Raw genomic sequence first — 18,979 nt, 5'->3', positions numbered from 1 at the left:
TGGTAGTTCAATGGTCTTAAGGGAATTCCCATGAAGTTGGGTATGCACTAGGGCCTGGGTTCGACTCCCACAATGGGAATCCCTTAGCCTATTAGTGTTAGCCAACTTGAGTCTCATTAATGCCCTGGTGTGGCGAGTGTTAAGCTATAGCTTGATTGGTTTTGAAGGAGCGCCTGCGATTCCCACCGTCTAGGTCTCTTCTAAGTGGCGCCTCACGGGTTAGTACTACTATAATCACGCCTAAGTATGATAGCTATAATTGGCCTCCCCCTCTAACCTTTATAACTACTATAGGCCAACTTCAGTCATAAAGTTTGACAAATATTGTTCTTCCCATTCGCATGATTTCTTTGCCTCCCCTATCTCAATCTCATCTCACATGACGAATGATGGCTATTTATGCATGCACCAATTAAATTCATTATTTAGTTGGACTCAAATTCCATTTGCTCTAAAGTTGAATGATTTGAATTCATGAGATTAATATATACAAGTTGGTGTTAGAATATATATTAGAATATTTAATTTAAGAGATTTGGACATATATATATATATATATATTTTTATTCCGCTTTCATTTTATATTTTCATAAAATTATATTTTCTTTCGGTTGGATCCAAGTGATCTTTTGGTGGGAATATTTTACAAATATCTCTCTCATAGCTAACATGAATGACAGACTAATAACTTTTCTTTAATTTTTAGTCGCAATCATGCTCTAAGGACGAACATTACATACTCTGTTAGTTTTATTAAAAATGCATATAAAAATCACATACGTCAATTTTATTAAACCTAATTGGAGCTCCAAGTCTTATAACTCAATTTAAAAGGGAAGAAAGTTTATGAATGTCTTTATTTATGGTGTAAGCATAATTTCTTTTTTGTGTTATCAAAGGAGAATGAACTGCTCATTGAGGCCAACCGTCCATCTCATTGATCAAAAATCATTTTGACTTTTCTCTCTCTCTCTCTCTCTCTCTCTCTCTGCACTTGTCCTTGAACCGTGGATCTCTAACATTGTACTCACAAATTCATGGCCAATACCCACTACCATTGACTTCCAAATATAAAAATTCTAGAAATTATATTTTAATTTTATAATTATTTTGTTACGTTAGTATGATAGTGTTAATCAATTTTTAGACTATTTCCCGTTAAAAGAAATATAAACCCGTTTCCGACTTAGCCTACCCTTCAAATGGATCCATTGTCTGAATTCAACGGTGCGACAAACTGCATCATCAACAACATTTTTCACTAAAAATTCTTGTAAATAATCGATTTTTTGTTCCATTAGCACATACAAATTGGTATATGACGTGTAAAATATCAAAGGAAAGAAACTGAATATATAGTAGTAAAACTCTGAAGTTTGACTTATCTTGTAATATTGGGTGGCGGACATATGGATTCATGTTAAACGAGGACTCCTTTTGATCCATACCATATATTTCTTGTACTGGGAATTTCTTTACACAAATTTAGTCTAATAAGTACAACTATCCAAAGCCTTTTTTTTTTTTTTTTTTTGAAAAAAAAAAGGGAAAAAACTCATGTATGTATATATATATATATATATATATACACACTATGTTTTCCAACCAGACAGACAAATGAACAGAGGTATTTGTCTGGACCCAAGTGAAGCACTTGAGAAATCCTTCCATTGATATAGTTAGTGGGGAGGAGTTTTTGTTCACCCCCACTGCTGCAACCTTACAAGAACTCAAGCAGAGTGTGCTCATTCCTGAAGGGTTGATATTGGTGAGGTTCTGAAAGGAAGAGAAGGCAAGGTCTTTGGAGATGGCAGGTGGGTCTTTTCATCCGGCCGGTGTGGCCAAAGAGAGAGCTGGACAATACCAAGGAAGGGTCACTTTATATGTGATCATTGCCTGCGCCGTTGCTGCTATTGGTGGCTCAATTTTCGGCTATGATGTTGGAATTTCAGGTTACTTTTTTATTCTATTTTTTTAGTCATAATTTTCATAAATTAGTTATGTTTTTTTTTTTTTTTTGGCTTTTCCGATGATTACTTTGGTGGAGTCTGCCAAAGGCTTTCATGCAATGAACTTTTGGGTGTCTAGCAAATGGCAATGACGAATTTTCTTTTTGTCTTTTGATGAATTAAGAAGTGAACAGTGAAAAGTTCAGCTGTCACGTGAAGAGTGTTGCATATCTGTCAAGAAAAACAGATACCACATTCTTTTCAGATGCTGCTTTCTTTGGGGTGGAAAGAAAGAGTTGTTGATACCAGTTTTTCCAAATTAATTTTGATTCCCATTGAAACGTAGGAGATATTCTGATAGATACCAGTTGTCTTCGATTTTTTTTTTTTTTTTTTTTTTTTCATTGGATCCCCAGTGTTAACCTGTATACCAGCTAAGAAATTTCTCAAGTTTATAACTATACTCCAGCTTCAGTCTGCATTTGATGCTACAGGGAAAATCAGATCCTGAAATTATAGCAGAAAAAAATCTGTTCTCATGCTTGTGTCTGCTCCAGCTCAGATTCTGGACAGCAGCCTCGCCAAAAAAACCCAAAGGAATAAATAAAGGAGAGGATGCATGTTGCTTCATTTTGGAAAATAAATAGACTAACTATCAAAATCTTAATCTTCTGGTCTAATTTGAGACAAAAAAAGGAAACAATTGTAGAATCAAATTCTATACTTTCCCTTTTAATACAGAGCAAACCCATATTGGTTTATCTTTAACTGAACTTAATGATGATAGCTTTCGCTTATGATGAAAATTGGACAGGTTTCTACTTTATTAAAAAGGGAAGAGAGATATGCCAAAGATAGAACTTTGAATTACCTTCATATCAAAATTATGGAAACCCAAGTTTTATTTTCATGATCATGAACTATCAATCAACAAACACAGAAGCAGTATAATGATTTTGAGATAAGCTTTTTGGATAAGTGGTGATTTAACACGGAAAATGGATTCTTCATGACAAAGAGAGGGTGTGGTTGTGTGTTCTAACCAGTTGCTAAATGCTATTTTATGATGAACAGGAGGAGTGACATCGATGGACGCATTTCTTGAGAAATTCTTCCATACAGTTTATATAAGGAAGCAGCATGCTCATGAAAGCCACTACTGCAAGTACAACAACCAGGGGCTTGCAGCATTTACATCTTCTTTATACCTTGCTGGTTTGGTTGCATCTGTGGTGGCTTCTCCTATCACAAGGAAGTATGGACGCCGCATAAGTATAGTCTGTGGTGGAATCAGTTTTCTTGTCGGAGCGACTCTAAATGCTTCTGCCATGAATATGGCAATGCTTCTTTTGGGTAGAATCATGCTTGGTGTTGGTATTGGCTTTGGAAATCAGGTATCCTGTTTCGCCTAACTTTTAAAGTGTTAGATCAGAAACATACGGCTCGTTTGCTAATGTTTTTTTAGGATACGCATAAACCACTCAAAAACTACTTTCACCTTCATGTTACATCATAACAAAAAAGCAAAAAGTACCCTCTAAAAAGCATTACCAAACGAGCCCAAAATGGTTTCAATATTCGAGAACACATGACTTACTCATCTTCATGGTTGTTTTAAAGGCAGTTCCACTATATTTATCAGAAATGGCACCAACACATCTTCGAGGAGGCCTGAACATGATGTTTCAGTTAGCAACTACACTTGGGATATTTACAGCAAACATGATCAATTATGGAACACAAAAGCTTCAACCTTGGGGATGGAGGCTCTCTCTTGGCTTGGCTGCTTTTCCAGCTCTGTTGATGACAATAGGAGGACTGTTTGTTCCTGAGACACCTAACAGCTTAATTGAGCAAGGACAGAAGGAGAAAGGGAGACATGTCCTTGAAAAGATCAGAGGAACCAAAAATGTTGATGCAGAGTTTGAAGACATGATGGATGCAAGTGAGCTTGCAAACTCAATAAAGCATCCCTTTCGTAACATCCTTGAAAGAAGGAACAGACCACAATTAGTTATGGCAATCTTCATGCCAATGTTCCAGATCCTCACAGGCATAAATTCAATTCTCTTCTATGCTCCTGTGCTGTTTCAGAGTATGGGATTTGGTGGCAATGCTTCTCTCTATTCCTCAGCTTTGACTGGGGCAGTTCTTGCTTCATCTACACTGATTTCTATTGCAGCAGTAGATAAACTGGGTCGAAGGTTTTTACTCATAACCGGCGGAATTCAAATGATTGCATGCCAGGTAAAAGATTCAACACTCTTAAGTAGTTAGGTGGTAATATTACTTCCAGGAAGAGTAAAATCAAAACTAGTACTAAAGATTCTGAGTAGTGCAGTCATTTTTATGTTGCTTCACAGAACATGGATTTGACAATATTTCCCTTCGATTAATCCTACACACACTACCACCTTCCCACGCCCATTTTCATGCTCCATTAGATGACTTCTAAAATCATCATTAGATTAAATTTACTCCATTTCCGTTCAGTAAGAGAAACATGAGCATTTTCTTTACATGGGCAACAATCTTGTTTACCGGAAATTCTACAAATTTTAATGGAATAATCATATTAATTCACAACACATGCAGAAAGTTCATCTTTGTTGGTTTATGAGCTATAGAGTTCCTTGGTTCCTTCCAATCTATATAACAAAGAAAAAAACAGTAGGCACCTTATCGACTGATATTGTTAAAGCATCAATTAAATGATTAAATCAATTCTTTTATATTAGCTTAAGTTTTTTAGATAAGTTGTTATTTAACATGATATCAAAGCAAAGGTCGTGAAACCGAACTAATTAATCATTCTTTGTGTACGTGAGACAGGTGATAGTTGCGATAATCTTGGGGCTGAAGTTTGGCAAAGATCAAGAACTAACAAAAGGTTTCTCAATATTGGTGGTGTTCTTCATTTGCCTCTTTGTCCTAGCTTTTGGATATTCATGGGGTCCTCTTGGGTGGACGGTGCCAAGTGAGATATTCCCCTTAGAAACTCGGTCAGCTGGACAAAGCATTACAGTAGCAGTAAACCTCCTGTTCACGTTCATAATAGCTCAGGCTTTCCTTTCCCTTCTCTGTGCATTCAAGTTTGGCATCTTCCTCTTCTTTGCTGGCTGGATTACCATCATGACCATCTTTGTTTACATATTCCTACCTGAAACCAAGGGAGTTCCCATTGAGGAGATGATATTCATGTGGAGGAAGCACTGGTTCTGGAAGAGCATAGTACCTGCAGGAGAGGTGGAAGGTGCCTAAACCAATGAGAGGCAAAGCCATTATTCAATGGAGCTTCAAAGGTCCTATACAGAGAGTATAAAAATAGTCATTTAGGGTATTCTCTTCTTATAATCACCATCCACATTTTCTTTTTTCTAATTGAATAAGGAAAAAGGTTATAGGGGAGAATCACCATCCACATTGAATATTCTCTTTTTATAAATGTGTAGACATGATCATAATCTGACTTCCTATTGAGGATTCACGGACCCCAGGAGCAAGATTAGCTTCTAGTTTGTTTTAGGACTTCTCTATGGACTAATACTATGGTAAATCATTATTTATCTCAAGAGTTGAAGTTTATAAAAAATAATAAATTTAATCATTCAATTAATATGCTAATAAATTGAGAGATGACCTAGCAGGTCCATAAGTTAATGGATGTCCTCTAACTTCAATGCTTTAAAGTGCCAAATTAATGCATGTTAGAATCATGTGCATTTTTAATTTGACACATGTCAATGTTAATTTAATAGATTGGATTTGAAAAACATTCTTCAACTAATTTGGAGAAATACTTTGCCCTTTTAACTTACACGATGGAGTTTTTAAAATCTCATGTCTAAACAAAAAGTTCCATGTTACCTGTGTACGTAATGTGGGATGAGAAATTAACAAGAAATATTTGATAGGATTTTCGATGAATCTTATAACTCATATGAGAAATTAGATGTGTTCTCAACTCTTATAAACGCAATGTTTAATAATTTACTTGACTCTTAATTTAATTCCATGGTAATGTAGCACTCAAATAACGAAATACACTACAAATAGAGTCCCGCGTGAACAGGACTTACATCTGACTCATGACTCAACAACCTAACCTGCTGACAGCTAAACTCCTGAAAGAGATAAACCTAATCCTACCCAAATAGCAACATAAAAGAGATAAACATGACCTGTTGTCAATAAGACAGACTTCTATCTGCACCACAATAGTAAACAAATAAAACAACTATTGAATTGAACAACTAGCAAAAGTTAAAACAGTGAAACACTAATGAATTGAACAACCCAATAGATAATGCTAAAACAAATAATGAATGGATATACATCCGTAACATTCCAATTTTTTCATCTTATTTTTAAATTACAATGAATATGGATTGCTCTAGAACCATTTTAACTCCATTTAGCAGTGTGAAGAACGCTATACTTACAACACTTACAATTTGACATGTATCAACATGTGATTGGATGATGTTAACAAAAATTTTAAGTGTTTGATGTAGCTCTAATTACAAATAAAGATTCCAGCAATTTTGTTGTATAGAGTGGCCAGCCTACCCACTTGTTTGGACAGGTAAATCTCTTAAGAACTCTCTCATATTTGTTGCATGAATTACTAGCAATCCAGGCAAAAATCCAAACCCATCCAATCACTTCTTGATATGCGTAAACAAATTGTAAAAGAATTAAAGGTAATTATTGTCAATTGTCTTCAAAATCTGGAAAAAATCACTTCTTTTTCAATAGGCGTCAAGAGTATGGATCATTTAGGTTACTATTCAAGGTATCTACATCGTTCTAGGTGGCTTTTGGTTGAGCCCCAGCTCTTGTCTTATGTCTTCGGAAACAACATAATCAAATTTGAAATATAAGGAATGAATCAGATTATCAACATGAGATATGAATTGACGTCTTGTCTTTCGCCGCTAAACGATAAGCTGCTTCATACAACATCCTACCTTCCGTAAAGCTAAAGGTGTCTCATTTGATTTATCTTTTGACTGTAAACTATATAGCATCGTTTTTGCATCCTCAATTCAGCTTTCCGATCTAACAACCTTCCTTCCGTGCTACCAAAACTTCAGCTATAACACATTGAAATCTCAATCTTCCATGCTACCGAAACTTCCGCCAAATGCCAATACATTTTCCTCATGCTCTCTGGCAATTGCATTTCATTTTGTTTTATCTATTACCAATCCTACCGGGGAACTGTCCTTCATATGATTTCTCAGATTGTGTAATGCTTTTGAAAATCCTTCATTGTTTGGGATATTTGGGACGGGTGGGTAAGATCACCTCCAAATACTATTATAGAACGAACCAAATTCTTCTTCCAATTGTAGCCACCAACTCAAAATCTTCCTCCTCTTCTCTCTTCCATCTTCATATATTCCAAGCTGTTAACGTTTTAGATAACCTCTTTTTTTTTTTTTTTTCCGAGAGAAGTCATTTTCTTCTAGCCATCCATTTTCCCTCTTAACAGGGCATACATTAGAATTGAGCGCAAATTTGGCATCTTGAAGATATCTTGAATATGTCGCCTTTCTGGGATGCACTACAAATTTGGCATTCAAAACCCATCACCCAAAACATCTGCTAACAGCACATTTGCAATGGTTAAAGACTTTCCACCTATGGTGATTAAATTTCGGCCCCTCCCATTGGAGTTCAAGTTAGAATCTCGTAGCAGAGATAACAAACACCATGCCCAATCTGAATAATACTTGGATTCCATTTCAGCAACAAAGAAAATCAAAAGCAAGAAAGATTCAATCTGAATAATACTTGGATTATTGCTCAATCAAAGATTTTATTGCTGCATCGACAATTACAAGACGAAACAACTACAAAGAACCCCACAACATCAAACTAAGTTTAAAAGATAGAGAAATCTATTCCAAGTCCATATGACTTCAAAGAAACCCAAAACCCACAAAAGAAACACCCCTTTACCGTCTATAGTTAGATCCCACATCGCCTATATATACATTAGCTAACACTAAACAATCCTGTTCTTCAAGAAACTTAGAAACTACTTGAACCTTTCTATGATTTTTTGGTCAACGGAAAAGGATTGATATGATCTGATATGATCTAATCGAATCTCAGCCGTTCAAATTCCGAAAAGAAAATGCTATTATAAGATTTTGCGATTGAATTAACCTTTTTATTTTGCTCGCACTCGAAAGCCATCCTCTTGACAAAAAATACAGGGGAAGACCACGAGACCTAACTCGAGCGATTACCGATACAGGAAAAGAACTCCGATTTTTCACAGCCGATAGTCGTACTCCGAAGTTTCGGCGAGATGGCTGAAACTAGGGAGCGTTTCGGGGCAGTTGGTGGTCTTGATCAGACCGAATCGAGTCGCAACAACCGTCGCAAATCGCTGGTGGCCGAGCCGTGCTTCTTCCCCAGGAACCCCGGCACCGGAACCGAACTCGGTGGTGGCGACGTTACGAAGGCCGATCCGGCGTAGATTCCGTCGACGACCTTGAACTCCGCAACTTTGATCTGCTTCTTCACAGTATCCGGGTCCGGACCGAGGCGGTCCGTGGATCCCAAAACCAAATCCAAATCTTCTTCCTTGTTGCTATTACAACCATTCCTCGTCTGGCCCAACTTCTCGCCGCGCTTCAGTATCTTGACCTGGCCCATGACCAGGTTTTTGGCCGCAACCCTAGCCACCACGGACCGATCTCTCCGATCTCGGTCCTGTAGATTGGTTTGGATCCCCGCCGGACTTCGCTTTCGCCTGGTGGTAGGGTTAGGGTTAGGGTTTCGGCGAGTTTTGAGAGGAGGGGTTAGGGCCAGGGCTTCATGTCGAAGCCGGCCCTGAAAGCAGTCGTGGGAGCGAAGAATCACAGTGCCCATTTCCGCCGAGGGAGGGGAAACAATGGCAGAATGAAAAGGAAATGAAAATGAAAACGAAAACGAAAACGAAGGGAAAAGTATTCTCTGTACGGAGACTAATACTTAAGGCAATTCACACTAATACGACTCTAGGGATGGCCGGCTACTTATAGACGGGGAAAAGGATCTCTCCGTTTCAAAGCAAATAGATTGTGTCTATTTCATATTATTTAATGTATATATAATAAAACTAATATTAATATGTATTATTATACTCCCAATAAATAGTTCAATTGGTCGAAACTACGTCAAATGAAGCAGAGGTTACTAGTTTGAATCCTCTTTTCCTCTTGTGCGGACATGTAAAAAAAAAATATTATGTATTATTATATAGAAAATATATACTTGATTTAATATTTATCACAATAATGTGTAAATGTTAAGTGTTTTTCTAGTATTTTTTTTAGTGTTCTCTTAACTGTAATATGACTTTTAAAATCATCAATAAATTAAAATTAATAATAATAATCTCAAACTCAAGATAATTTTAAAAATCACATCACAATTAAAAAGACACATGAAAACACTAAGAAAATTCCTAATATTTTTTAATTAATTATTAAATAGGAAAAAAATGATTGTTTAGTAGAGAATGTGTAGTAGTCACCGCCTCGAGCGGTGAGTGGGGATTACGCATACAGGGGAGTAGGGGACAATTGACGTGGTAAGTTCCGTGTTACTTTTTTGCACTTGATTCCGTCGTAATTTACGAAAGGGCCATAGAAGGGAAGGGGATAGATAGATAAGGGGGGTGGTTGTTGTTGGTGGGCCGGTGGCTAGTTTGTAATTTAAAGAAGGATGGGCAAATTATACTAAATCCACGCGTCTTGATGAGTATGGCTTAATTGTCGTGAAAGAAATGGACCAACAGCCTTGATGAGGATGAGTCATAGACTTCTATCCACGCGTCAACGACTTTTGTTGGAGTCTATCTCTCCCTTAACTCCCCGGTAACCGCCTCGGCAACGACGAATCCGGGTTGATTTCCACCTGCCTTGTATTCAATTTCAAATTACACACGTTTTCTACTTTTTAAAAAGTATTATATACATATATATATATATATATATATATACAACTTTTTATAATATTTTTCCTGGATGCCCAAGATAGGGCTAATAAGGCCCATGTGGCAAATGATACATCAAGCTATTTAGACCCAATCAAGTTCCTAAGAGCCCAACAACTCTATACACTAGGTAGACACGTAGACGTATGACAACTTCACTTTGTCATTTCTCATTTTCTCGGTAGTAAATTAAACAACCCCCTACAACATAGCATAGCATGGCATAGCATAGCATAGCATAGCATAGCATGTGACATTTAATTTGACACTATTACTTTGCAAAAAGGGTATCATAGAATAAGATAATAAGGTAATACACGATACAAGATGTGATTCGTCAAGATTAGTGGCCAAATATCTAGTGAGTAATGTAAGTGTAAAACGAATAGAATCATATATTTGAAATATATAAAAAGTGTGAGTGATTAATATGACATTGTTGGGTTCAAACTCATGGGTTTAAGTTTTTGGACTATATGATGTCTCAATATGTTATATTATGAGCTCATAAAATGACTCACCAAATATATTAATCTCCCAATAATATCAGACCTTAGTGATTAAAAGACATTTGACGGGACTCATGCAGAGGAAATTGAAAGCTTATGACACGAAGAAAATGAGCTATTGAGAATGTATGAAATCATTCCACTCATTTTTCTCGTCATAAAACAATCTTCTAATAGCATCCTCATCAATTAAGGCAAAATTAAATTAAATATAACTTTCAAAATGCACTTTATTAGATATAGCTAGTCACTTTTTAAGACAATCAAATAACAAACTCTTTATATATTTTTCTACTTTAACTAAATATTATTTTTTATTGTAAAATCAAACTACTCTAACTACCATCAAACCCCTTATTTTATACTCACAACTTAGGGCCAGCAATTTTGACACAACCCGCGAACTTGACACGAAATTAAAGAAAAAAAATCAAAATCGTTGGAAGGAAAGAAATCGTTGGCGCCACCAGTCAATGAAACAGTATGATAAAATAAACAACATTTGCTTTTTGTCTCTTTAAATTTGAAGAGGAATTCTGAGAAATGTTATATTTAACATTTGATAGCTAGTTTGATAAATGTGGGTTTTTTTTCTTCAGATTTTGTTAAATTCTTTGACAAAAGTTAGAAATCGCTAGTTTGATGCGGATGCTCATCGTGTTTGGGATTGCGTTTAAAAAATAGATCTTTTAAGTCAAAAAGTGTTTTTGGGCAAAAGCTTTAATTTTAAGTTATTGTCAAAAATGCGTTTTGGCAAATTTTTGGCATTTTGAACCCTTTAAAACGATTTTAATTTTTTTACCAAACGAGAACATTTTTTTGTTCAAACCAACTTTTTTAATGTTTAAAAAAATTTTAAGCTCTTTAAACACAATGTAAAACGGGCACTAAGTTTACCATTATTTTCTCCCAAGAAAAATTTATTATCATTTCAACACACCCAATGAGGCTACCCTTGTAGATTACGATGTCCAATCATCTAATTCTTCAATTATAGTAGCGCCTCATTTTTTAATTTATTATAAGTTAAATCAATAACCATCTTTCAATATTATTACAAAATTGCCACTCCTTATATACTCGCTGTTTTTCTTCCCCATTTGTCTCTCACTTGAAGCCGTGAACTGCGACTCCAAACACCTCTCCGCCGTCTCCACTCTCGTCGGTACGCCAATCCCCACCTAACTAAGTTCGTGTTAGGGTTAGGGTTATCAATTCTGGTGTTTAAATTGCTTGATTTTTAACATTTTATTTTTTGAAGCCCAGATAGCTCTATTTGTTAAGTTTGTTGATCGATAATATTTGGATTGCATTTTCTTAACAACCAAGCAAGGCTTTGCATTAATTTCTTCATGGGTTTTGCATACAGCTTTACTATATTATTGGGTTTTGTTTAAATTTTGAGATTCCATCTATTTGATTAGTTATTACATGACTATGTGAAAGCAGTATAGAGAACCGGTTGAGCCGCACAAGGGGCTGAAGAGAGAAAAAAAAAATGCCTCTTTATGATTGTATGCTTTTGTTGAAGCCCCATGTGAAGAAAGAGGCAATGATGGACTTGGTTGCCCGAGTGGGAAAACACGTTTACAGAAGAAATGGGGTTCTCGCTGATATAAAGTCCTTTGGCACCGTTCAGTTGGGTTATGGTATTAAAAAGCTTGATGGGAGATACTACCAGGTGAATTTATTTTACTACTTTGGCTGCTTTTTTAAGTTTTGGTGCTTTAATTTGGCATGGGACTTATGTTTTGTGCTTTGTTGGTGCATTATGAGAGTGAATGAGTTGTTTGATGGATTGGGTTATTGGCATATGATGTGTTACTTAAGTTGATGCTTATGGTGCTCGACTTTTATTGAAGTAACTGAGGCATTCTTTTGCATGAAATTTGATATATAAAGAAAAACAATGAACATTAGGTTTACCTGCCTTTTGAATTAGATAAAGATTAGAATGAAAAATGAACAATTGTGTAGTGCTTGATTTACTAATGGGTTTGATAAGATGGAGGATAGCTTATGGGGAATTATGAGCTTAACGGAAATTTGAGATCAAAAACAGCAGCAAAATATGATTTTGAACTAGTACGTCTTGGAACCCGGGGGAGAGAATGTTGGAAGGATGACTTGAAATTGAATATCTTCTTAATTGTATCAAACAAGTTCCTAGTGCTCAAACCATTATATTTGCCAAGTCACCTTCTATTAAGTCATTGAATTCAGTTCGAGTGTCTTACATCTTTATTGTAAGTTAGACTCTAGCAAAGAGCTGTGAGCTTTGCTAAGCAAAAGCATTTTCCCAATTTACTGATATTTTATGGTGCATATAACCTTTTCCATACCAGAGCTTTTGAACTGACTTATTGACTGAATTAATCACCATGGGTTGAAAATTATGATTTCCTGTGTATAATATTATAACTTAATTCTACTTATCAAAAAAAAAATAAAAAATTATAACTTAATTCTGCATATCTTTAAATCAAAAATCAATAGACTTTTGCATCATATACCAGATAAACACTGTTAGGTCATAGGTGCGACATGCCATGTGATAAAATATCTCAATTATAACTTAATTCTGCGTATCTTTAAATCAAAAATCAATAGACTTTTGCATCAAATACCAGATAAACACTATTAGGTGCGACATGCCATGTGATAAAATATCTTAATTTTTCCAATTGGATAACCAATCAATCTAGAGTGGCATGATAAGTCTGTGAACAATGGAAGATTGGAGTTGAGTCAGTATAAATTCAGAAACACGAGAGATGAAGGGAAAGAGTGAGAGACAACAATCATAGAAGGATAGTAGATCTTGGAGTTGGAGCCACATGAGGAACCTATTCTGTTTCTTTTGAGCAAGATGTGGATTAATGATTCCCATTTATGGGGCCATAGGTTTTTCAGGTAAATTTTAAGAAAATAGTTATAATTTAACATTCATTGATGCTCAAAATTGGACTTTGCACTATAATAGAACTAAGCTTCTCGATCATCCCTATTTGACATTTTCTTTTTTGAAATTTGAACTACAAACAAGAGTTTTGCAAGTTTGATTAATATTGTGTCATGGAATGGATCCAAGGACTGAACACATAACTCAGATTTGTGAATGTCAATGATATCAAGCTTTTCTTCGTTACCATTGCCTAGTTGCACTTGGAGATGAATTTTACGGTTTTACCAACTTGCCCTAACCTATGTTGCATTTTCTTCGCATCCTGAAATGAGCTTCCTTACATCCGAAGGGGTGAGAACAAACTTCTTTACTAATAATTAAGTTATTGGAGAATCTCTTCATGATGATTGATATAGGAAAGTTCGTAGCTGACTAAAGGTTGCATGTCACTAACTAATCTTGGAAACCGTTTTCCAGGCCATGGGCTTATTCCAAGTATTTGAGCTAGTCTTTATTTACTAGTTAGTCATACTGGGGCCAAGTTCAAGGACTAAAATGATTACAATTGAAATTTTTTTGCTCTCTTAGATTTGAGAAAGGAAAAATCAGAATGGATGAAACTTCAGTTTACGTTTTTTGTTGCTTCAGTGGCTAAACTTTTGCCACTGTTATGCTGGGTTAGCTTTGCAAAACACTTTTAAGAAACTGTATGAAGGGAACCATTGGATTTAATCTTTAGCATCTTTCATTGAAATCATTCAGAGGCCAATATGTCTCAGCTTTCAAGGACTTGAAACATTCCTTTTTAACAAAGGAAAGCTCACTTAAATCTGAAACATTTCTATGAAATGAGTAATGAAACATTCTTTTGCTTCTTTTATAAATACTACAGGGCCAACTGATGCAGATGACAATGATGGCTACGCCGAACATCAACAAAGAGCTGCATTACCTGAACAAGGAAGACAGACTGCTGCGTTGGCTTTTGGTTAAACACCGGGACACAAAATATGGGCGGGAATTTATTAGTGAAGATGATGGGTTGGGCGAGCTTAGTAAACTGACTCGGAGCAGCTTATTTGATGAGGCCAGTGATGAGGATGATGAAGATGAAGACGATGACGATGAATATGAGGTGGACCAAGAGGGAAATAAAGACAACTGAAGGTATCGGAATTCCTTATTTTTGTGCACTTTAAGCAAGGCCAATTCGTTGGCATTTTGTTTGAACTTCTTTGAGATGTCTATTATGTTGGGGCATTTTGCTTGTCAAAATGTATAAGATCCGTGGTGTACACGGTGTCATGTCATTTAAAAATTTTAAATGATATGGTAACTTGTGCCATTAAAATTGTAAAATCTAACATGGGTCATAAAATGAATTCTCTTAGTTGCATTTGAAATTGAGAGAATTGGGGATACATTTAATTTCAAAAGCCAAAGAAGAGCAACACCATAAGAAAGGCCTTTATCCCTCCATCCTTACATTAATGGAATCTTTCTTTTTCTTTTTTTGAATAAAGCTAAGACTTTTGTCAAAAAAGTTTTTTTGATAAGTAATATTAAAGTTGTATTAAAAGCATAATGTGCCCCTACGTACACTAGAAGTATACAAGCGAAACACCTAATTAGAAAAAGAAAAACGACCCACCTAAAGCCCTCAACACAAACACCCAGAGCAGCCAAGACTAGCCCACAAAACTATCCCCACATAACCACCCTCATAACCCACATGGAGCGCTATGACACCATAGTCTTGCCCTTCTTTCTCTGTGAGGACACACTAGTAATACAATAGTTAATAGAGCTTTCTAAATTTAATAGCTCCATCTTCCCCTTATTCTTAGGCTGCGTGACCTGTATTTCTCGTTGAAAATCCTCTTTCGCGTCAACCAGCAACGCCAAATTTGGATCGTCCTCTTCCTCGCAATCCAACACTCTATCAAGTGGATCAGGGGACAAATCCCCATCCCAATCATCATCTATATGAACCCTTCCAAACCTAAATGCATCATCCAAAACTGAGGAGCTGCCCTCCACAACTCTAACATCCTAAACAACTTTCATTAAAAACTTAGAAGAGACATTGTTTTACACATACATTATCTCTTATAAAACTAAGAAAATCTTCAATCCAGACTTGTTTCAATAATTTGTGCACTGTTATCTTTGCAAGAAAGTGAGTTACTGAGTTTGCTTTCCTTTTAATATGATCAATAGACAGAATTTTCTCATTGTCAAGAGCAGGTTTGGTATCTTTTGAGTTGCCCAAGTCAACTCCAACTTCTTCCTCCACTCTTCAAAGCTTGCACTATTTGTAATGCGTCACCTCCAAACACTTGTTGCAAAGTCAAGTCTTCATTCCAAACTACTAAAGCTTTAGCCACTGTCGAGCTCAAGATTTGGGGTTTTGTAGAACACATGGAAGCCAGAAACACATTTCATGATCTCATACTATCACTCCAATGCCTATATTCTTCTTTGTTACATCAATCGTCGCATCTCAATTTACTTTTGCAACACCAAAGGATGAACTTCTCATACTATCTGTAACAACCCAAATGTATGCATGTTGATCCCGTGGTCTTGAAGAAACTTTGTGAAATTCCTCCAAAATCTTTCTTGCCATCGCTACCATCAACACAAAACCTTCTTCTTCCAATGTAGACTTCAAATCATCTATAATGTGTACAAAGTCACTCTCCAATCATTTCTTGTTAAAGGATACCTACATAGGATATGGCTGGTACTCTCCACACCTAACAGGCTAACCCACAAATAAGATATAAGATATGCCTTGATGTGCTAATTTGAGGTTTACTTCTATACTCGTAATAAAATGCATTTTCAGGCTAAAAAGAGAAATGCTACATTCTCAAGGACTTTTTTCAAAATTTTGGTTTCAAATTGATGTATTACCATCCCATCACTTTATGTCTTTATTTACTAAAACAATAGATCACATTGAATAATGATACATCAGTTTGGAGTCCCATCATGCATGTTGTGATGAATAATAGAAAAAGAAAAAACAGTATAGTAAATTGACAAATGAGATCTAAAGGTGCAAGGGAAGGATTACTCCACATGGAATGATCCTTGCCCAACATGTTCTTCAACTAGATAAGATATTCAACTCTCATGGTGTTTTGACATGTCCGCACAAGAGGGGGAGGAGGATTCGAACTAGTGACATCTGCTTCATTAATCGTGGTCCTAGCCGATTGAGTTACCTCTTGGGGACAACTCTCATGGTGTTAAAAGTAGTATGATTTTAAAATGTATTACATCTTAGATGTGAGGAAAAGGTGAACCAAGCTTTAAAAAAAAGGCACATATAATTGAAAGCAATGTAACCAATGTTGACAAGTAGATGAAATAAATGTGTACGTGGCCCATAGAAAAGTGTAGCAATATAAATTATTGAGGCATCCTAGCATCAGCCATGGACCTATATCTCAATTAAGGCGACCTTTAACCATTGCCGTGTGGTTTTTGAAAGCTATGGTGCCAAACTAGCTTTAAAAATCTTTATTTTTTGAAATTTAGTGTAGGCACCAAGTGCTAATGAGACAAAGGAATTGCCTCCTCCTCATCGGTATTACCCCCGATCACTATGTGAGGTTGTTGTAGCCATCAAATGGCATGTTGGAGTGGCCAACCACCCGGTTGGGGTCCGCTACCTAGGAGAAACACTATTCAAATGATTTTTTTTTTTAAGAAATACCGGGATTGAGATGGCCAAAAATTTCATAAATGTGTACTTGACCCATAGAAAAGTGTAGCAATATTAATTATTGGGCCATCCTAGCATCAGCCATGGACCTATGTCTCAATTAAGGCCTACTTTAACCATTGCCGTGTAGTTTTTGAAAGTTATGGTGCCAAACTAGCTTTAAAAATCTTTATTTTTTTGAAAGTTAGTTAGGCACCAACTTCTAATAAGACAAAGGAATTGCCTCCTCCTCATCGGTGTTACCCCTGATCACCACGTGAGGTGGTTGTAGCCATCAAATGGCATGTTGGAGTGGCCAACCACCCGGTTGGGGTCCGCTACCTAGGGGAGATACTATTCTAATGATTTTTTTAAAGAAATACTGGGATTGAGATCCCCTATAATTTTCTTTAAATTTGAGATTTTCAAGTTCATAAATCTCAGTCGTTCATCTTATCTAAGTTTCTTAAGAATTAGAATCTTCTCAATTTCAAATGAACTGGATAATATCCCATTAATTATAATGGAATGTATTTTTGTCACTTCAAAAAGTAAAAAGACAAAAATACTCTTTCACTATAACTAACTGAATATTCTAAAAGCATTTCCAGCAGTGCTTGTAAACTAGCATTTTAGTTAAATTTAACCATTATGTCAATTTTCCTTCCTCTAGTAGTACCTATAAAATAGCATTTTTCTCTACAATTGCTACAGTGAACTTTCAAATATGAAAGGTCACCAGACAAAAAATCAACACAGGGCAGTGCCTCATCTCTCTCCCTCAAACAAACTCAAATCCAACCATTCGAAGGACCATGAGTGCAGGCATGAACCACTTCTTCCATACCAACAAGTCCACCCTTTCGTAGATCCTCTCTCTTCACCCTCTTGTTTTCCCTCTTCCTCCTCCTCTCATATGCCTCCTCACCCCAAGTTTGCTCTTTCCCAGCAGCTTGTAAATGTCAGGACTATTTCTAATTGATTCTCGGTTGGGTGGTGATTTTAGTGGAGTGGTCGGTGATTTGAGTTCATTTTGAGTAGTAAAATGAAAGTTCTGGAGATACTCTTATCGGTTCATTTGAAATGGAGATGATCATCTTCACTAAAATAAGCCATGTATCAGTATTTAATAAAGAAATACGGCTTATTAAATTCTTTGAGGGTAGCTTCCTCATTAAATGCTGAAACATGTCTTAAATGAGATAAACGATTGAGATTTATAAATTAAATTTTAGAATCTCAAATTTAAGGGAAAAAAGAAAAATTAGTCCTTGTAGTTTACTTGATTTACAATTGACTCTTTATGGTATCAAAATAAATTTAAAGAAGTATGCCAAAAAAATAATTTAGTCTCTACAGTCCAATTATGTCCACTAATTTAACAGATTCAGTTAGTGTGACACTGACTTAAATATGAGAGTATCATAATTTTATTGGTTCTAACGTTTCATGTTATCATAATCCGATAAGTCAGCGAACGGAATTTGATCATAAGGACTAAATTATTTTTTTTGCATACCTTAGAGACCTTTGAGTTCATTTTAATATTACAAGGAGTTAATTGCAAATCAAATAAACCACAATCACTGATTTTACATTTTTCTCCATATTTAAAGAAAATTTTAGGACATCTCATTCCAAAATACTGTTACAATTATTCCATTCTTAGAAAGAATAGTCATTTTGGATTTTTTAAGGATTAATAAGACAAATGCGATTGGGATGGGCGTGGAGGAAGTCGGAAGATTAGCGCGTCAGACGATAGGGCAGGCGGAGATGACAAGATGAGTGGTAACCAATTGTGCTGAAATTCTTGTACATGGATGGCCAGAGAGAGGAACATTCAAGATTCAAGATGGCCAAGATGTTTGATAGTGTGCTAGTGCGGATACTGGATAGAGACTA

General features: G+C 36.0%; 3 protein-coding genes across 3 annotated transcripts; 2 read left to right on the top strand and 1 right to left on the bottom strand.

Annotated features, from left to right (window-relative positions):
* The first annotated feature begins 1,620 nt into the window (after window positions 1-1,620).
* On the top strand, window positions 1,621-5,521 carry LOC132184889 (sugar transport protein 7). Its single transcript, XM_059598677.1, has 4 exons — window positions 1,621-1,952; window positions 3,024-3,343; window positions 3,570-4,196; window positions 4,782-5,521. The coding sequence occupies exons 1-4, from the start codon at window positions 1,808-1,810 to the stop codon at window positions 5,208-5,210; spliced, it is 1,521 nt and encodes a 506-aa protein (XP_059454660.1). The 5' UTR covers window positions 1,621-1,807; the 3' UTR covers window positions 5,211-5,521.
* A 2,794-nt stretch (window positions 5,522-8,315) lies between these two features.
* LOC132185575 (uncharacterized) lies at window positions 8,316-8,837 on the bottom strand. The gene has a single exon (XM_059599334.1). The coding sequence runs from the start codon at window positions 8,835-8,837 to the stop codon at window positions 8,316-8,318; it is 522 nt and encodes a 173-aa protein (XP_059455317.1).
* Window positions 8,838-11,526: 2,689 nt separating this feature from the next.
* Window positions 11,527-14,752, top strand: LOC132184715 (uncharacterized). Its single transcript, XM_059598444.1, has 3 exons — window positions 11,527-11,619; window positions 11,904-12,135; window positions 14,252-14,752. The coding sequence occupies exons 2-3, from the start codon at window positions 11,953-11,955 to the stop codon at window positions 14,522-14,524; spliced, it is 456 nt and encodes a 151-aa protein (XP_059454427.1). The 5' UTR covers window positions 11,527-11,619; window positions 11,904-11,952; the 3' UTR covers window positions 14,525-14,752.
* The last annotated feature ends 4,227 nt before the right edge of the window (window positions 14,753-18,979 follow it).

This window comes from Corylus avellana, chromosome ca6 (assembly GCF_901000735.1).
Source record: "Corylus avellana chromosome ca6, CavTom2PMs-1.0".
Lineage (NCBI taxonomy): Eukaryota > Viridiplantae > Streptophyta > Magnoliopsida > Fagales > Betulaceae > Corylus > Corylus avellana.
The sequence above is the reverse complement of the archived record's forward strand: the minus strand, read 5'-3'. Positions and strand labels throughout refer to the sequence as shown.

Coding starts and splice junctions, on each gene's coding strand:
- LOC132184889 (XM_059598677.1), top strand. CDS start 1,808: ATGGCAGGTGGGTCTTTTCATCCGGCCGGTGTGGCCAAAGAGAGAGCT. Junction 1,953..3,023: donor CTATGATGTTGGAATTTCAG/GTTACTTTTTTA, acceptor TATGATGAACAG/GAGGAGTGACATCGATGGAC. Junction 4,197..4,781: donor TTCAAATGATTGCATGCCAG/GTAAAAGATTCA, acceptor TACGTGAGACAG/GTGATAGTTGCGATAATCTT.
- LOC132185575 (XM_059599334.1), bottom strand. CDS start 8,837: ATGGGCACTGTGATTCTTCGCTCCCACGACTGCTTTCAGGGCCGGCTT.
- LOC132184715 (XM_059598444.1), top strand. CDS start 11,953: ATGCCTCTTTATGATTGTATGCTTTTGTTGAAGCCCCATGTGAAGAAA. Junction 12,136..14,251: donor TTGATGGGAGATACTACCAG/GTGAATTTATTT, acceptor TAAATACTACAG/GGCCAACTGATGCAGATGAC.